At 36.0% G+C, this 4659-nt stretch overlaps 1 protein-coding gene across 1 annotated transcript in view; it reads right to left on the bottom strand.

The window, feature by feature from the left end:
- Window positions 1–1569: 1569 nt before the first annotated feature.
- LOC101589645 (zinc finger protein 709-like) overlaps window positions 1570–4659 on the bottom strand; it is a gene marked incomplete at its 5' end in the record, with an annotated part of 6491 nt that continues 3401 nt past the window's right edge. Inside the window, 5 exons of the mRNA XM_023714207.1 lie at window positions 1570–2436; window positions 2605–2772; window positions 2857–3193; window positions 3362–3757; window positions 4340–4606. Of these exons, the coding sequence (XP_023569975.1) occupies window positions 2220–2436; window positions 2605–2772; window positions 2857–3193; window positions 3362–3757; window positions 4340–4606 (1385 nt within the window). The remainder of the gene's footprint in view (window positions 2437–2604; window positions 2773–2856; window positions 3194–3361; window positions 3758–4339; window positions 4607–4659) is intronic.

Genomic DNA, 4659 nt, shown 5'->3' with positions numbered 1-4659 from the left:
GAAGAAAGAAAAAAAAAAAGCAAAGCAGCAGAAATTTGCTACAGGGAAGTTAGGCACAAGTTGTAAGACATAAAAATCGACACTGTAGTTTGCAGTATATTATACTTCATAAATTATATCAGATACTTTAGATATAATATTACACAGCTAGGGGCTGGGGAGATGGCTCAGTGGAATAAGCGCTTCTCTGGCAAGCACAAGGGCCTGAGTTCAATCCCTAGTTCTGCAAAAAAAAAAAAAAAAAAAAAAAGTATTACACAGCTGGAGAATCATTTGTGTCTAAGTATAATGAAGAGTAAGGCAAGCTATAATGTTCAATGCATTATGGGTATTTAAAGATGAATTGTTCACTTATGATTTCATGATATCATAAGTTCGCAACACTGTAACCATCAGAAACTAAGCAGTTTTTGTATTTGAAAACACTGCAAACAACATTTTACAAAATATTTCAGTGTTAAATATTTTAAAATGTAGGTTATAGGAGACCAACTGGGACTCATGCACCTCCTTGAGCCAGTCCATGCCTGAAGAAATCTGTCACATACTTCAAACATCAGACAGTGCTTATGAATAATAAAAATGTCATTGTATCAATTTATCTCTAAAATTGATGAAACAATACAATCTGAATTATAATTTAGTAAATTCCACTTTCCACAAAACTGACTGATGTCTCTCATGAGTGATATTATTTCTTATTAGGCAATAACAATAATGATGGTCAGAGATGGTAGTATGTGCCTGTGATCCCAGCCCTCAGGAGGCTGGGGCAGGAATTATGCCATGAGTTTGAGGCTACCCTGAATGATACAGTGAATTCAAGGCAAACCTGAACTAAACAGTGAAAATCTGTCCCAAAAGATATGAATACCAAAGATACAATGGCATCACAGCATCAGGGAAAAAAGACCTTTGCCTCGTTACATTCAATAGCAGTAATTCTCCCCAAACAACTTCGCTCACAAAAATTCCCTTGAAAGTGTTTCTAATAAATCAGCTATCTACAATTTTGGTGTGATTATTATAATTCATGATGTTGTTTTAGAGACAACTTATGGTCCTGCTGATCTGTCAATAAGAAAACGGCAAGCTTCAGATATCTTGGACCTATATGGTGGGGAAATTACAACCAAATTCCATCATTGGAATATAAATAAGAAAAGTCCAATTTTGATGGTAAGAAAACAATTTTATGTAAATGATAATACTGGCCCTAACATGAAAGAAAAATAGACAAAATTATGTACATGAATGATATACTACATGATAAGCAGGTATCTTGTCATATGAGAAACATAACGTGCTAATCTTCAAGATGTGCAGAAACAAATCACCTTTTCAAAATCACATTCACAAGTCTGAAAATATCTTAAAATATGGTATCAAATGAAAATATCTGTTGCGTAGAAAATAGAATAAACACAATTAGAATTTAAAACAAAGGTAGTAACAAAATCCCAAAAATTAACAAAAAGCAATTAAGAAAATTAAGCTGTTTAGTGGCCTATATTTTCCAATTGTAAAGACCAAAAAAAAAAAAAAAAACTGTGCTTGAAAGTAAAAAAAAAAAAAAATTAATTCACTTTTTATTTGTACATCATACATATTTAACTGATTTACTGAAAAACACATAATACGTATTTTAGGATTTTCTATCTGGGATATTTTCTACAAAACATTAACATTAAACTTTTTATACTAATTATCCCTATAGTCTTCCACTACATGAGAAATATTCACAGGACTTTCACAATGGCTTAAAGATTGCTTTTATATTTTTTGCAACAGAAATCTCCATCCAGAGCCTGATAGCTGAACTGATTGAGGAATGGAGCAGGCCTGCGGTGCACCCCTGGATCCTTGAGGGCAAGAGCCCTCACCCCAGGAACTAGGAGCAGCCAGGCTGGCTTGCTTCACACTGGTGACATCACTTTAGAATAGGCTTGAATATATGAAATGGTTCTCTCCAGTGAGACTTCATTTGACAACAGACTGGTGTAATTACTATATGTTTTCTCCCCATTGAGTTATTTGCCTTTGACAAGCTCTAGGCATGCTAAAACTTGCCCACACAGATTTATAGAGAGAACTAAGACCAAGAGTCAGTTCTTTCACATCTTTTACAGTATTTGCTAAAACCTTTTCTACATTGCTTAGCTTGAGGTTTTTCATGTACTTTACAATAACATTGTGTACTAAATGCTTTTCTATATGGCTTATAAGAGATTCTCCCCAGTGTGAGTTCTTTGATGTATGTTGCAATATCCTTGTGTAGTAAAAGCTTTCCCACATTGCTTACATACATAGGGTTTCTCTCCACTATGAGTTCTCTCATGGATATTACATTTACTATGACTGCTGAAAGCTTTTCCACACTGCTTACATACATAGGGTTTCTCCCCACTGTGACTTCTTTCATGCATTTGACAAGTACTATAAATGCTGAAATCTTTCCCACATTGCTTACATATATAAGGCTTCTCCCTGGTGTGAGTTCTTTCATGTACATTACAATAATTTTGCGTAGTAAAAGCTTTCCCACATTGCTTACATACATAGGGTTTCTCCTCACTGTGAATTCTTTCATGTATACTGCAATACCTTTTTGTAGTAAAAGCTTTCCCACACTGCTTACATACGTAAGGTTTTGCTCCACTGTGAGTTCTTTGATGTATACTACATTGACTGTAACTGCTGAAAGCTTTTCCACACTGCTGACATACATAGGGTTTCTCTCTAGAATGAGTTCTTTCATGTATTTGACAAGTGCTATACATACTGAAAGCTTTCCCACATTTCTTACACACATAGTGTTTCTCTCCACTGTGAGTTTTTTCATGTATATTGCAATACTTTTGTGTAGTAAAAGCTTTCCCACATAGCTTACATATATAGGGTTTCTCTCCACTATGAGTTCTTTCATGTATATTACACTTACTGTGACTGCTGAACGCTTTTCCACACTGCTTACATGCATAGGGTTTCTCCCCAGTATGAGTTCTTTCATGCATTTGACAAGTACTATACATGCTGAAAGCTTTCCCACACTGTTTACATATATAGGGTTTCTCCCTAGTGTGAGTTTGTTTATGTACATGACAAGAACCTTGTGTACTAAAAGCTTTCCCACATTGCTTACATACATAAGGCTTTTCCCCAGTGTGAATTCTTTCATGTCTTTGACAAGAACCTTGTGTACTAAAACCTTTCCCACACTGTTTGCATACATACGGTTTTTCCTCACTGTGGATTCTTTCATGTGTTTTACAATAATTTTGTGTACTAAAAGCTTTCCCACATTGCTTACATATATAGGGTTTCCCTCCACTGTGGTTTCTTTCATGTATTTTACATTCACTGTGCCTGCTGAAAGCTTTCCCACACTGCTTACATAGATAGGGTTTCTCCCCACCATGAATTCTTTCATGCCTTTGACAAGAACCTAGTGTACTAAAAGCTTTCCCACACTGCTTACATTCATAGGGTTTCTCCCCACTATGAGCTCTTTCATGTATATTGCAATACCTTTGTGTAGTAAAAGCTTTCCCACACTGCTTACACACATATGGTTTTTCCCCACTGTGAACTCTCTCATGTATATGACATTGACTGCGACTACTGAAAGCTTTCCCACATTGCTTACATACATAGGGCTTCTCCCCAGCATGGGTTTTTTCATGTATATTGCAATACCTTTGTGTACTAAAAGCTTTCCCACACTGCTTACATTCATAGGGTTTCTCTCCACTGTGAGCTCTTTCATGTATATTGCAATACGTTTGTGTAGTAAAAGCTTTCCCACATAGCTTACACACATAGGGTTTTTCCCCACTGTGAGTTCTTTCATGCACATTACATTGACTGTGACTACTGAAAGCCTTCCCACATTGCTTACATATATGGGTTTTCTCCCCAGTGTGAGTTTTTTCATGAACACGACAGTAATTTCGTGTAGTAAAAGCTTTCCCACATTGCTTACATACATAGGGCCTCTCCCCACTGTGAATTCTTTCATGTATATTACAATACTTTTGTGTAATAAAAGCTTTTCCACACTGATTACACACATAGGGTTTCTCCCTATTGTGAGTTTTTTCATGTATATTACATTGACTGTGACTACGGAACGCTTTCCCACATTGCTTACATACATAGGGTTTTTCCCCAGTGTGAATTCTTTCATGTCTTTGACAAGTACTACGCATGCTGAAAGCTTTTCCACATTGCTTACATACATATGGTTTGTCCCCATTGTGAATTCTTTCATGTCCTTGACAAGAACCTTGTGTACTAAAAGATTTCCCACATTGCTTACATACATAGGGTTTCCTGCCACTGTGATTTCTTTCATGTTTTTTACAGTGACTGTGCCTGCTGAAAGCTTTTCCACATTGTTTACAAACATAGGGTTTCTCTCCAGTGTGAATTCTTTCATGTATTTTACAATCACTATGCCTTCTGAAAGCCTTCCCACATTGCTTACATAGATAGGGTTTCTCCCCACTGTGAGTTTTTTCATGTCTTTGACAAGAACCTTGTGTACTAAAAGCTTTCCCACATTGCTTACATACATAGGGCTTTTCACTATTGTGAGTTTTTTCATGTATATTACAATAATTTTGTGTACTAAAAGCTTTCCCACATTGCTTACATACA

Source organism: Octodon degus, unplaced genomic scaffold (assembly GCF_000260255.1).
Source record: "Octodon degus isolate 3935 unplaced genomic scaffold, OctDeg1.0 scaffold00034, whole genome shotgun sequence".
Taxonomy (NCBI): Eukaryota; Metazoa; Chordata; class Mammalia; order Rodentia; family Octodontidae; genus Octodon; species Octodon degus.
Note: the sequence above shows the minus strand (reverse complement) of the source record. Positions and strands in the feature narration are given on the sequence as shown.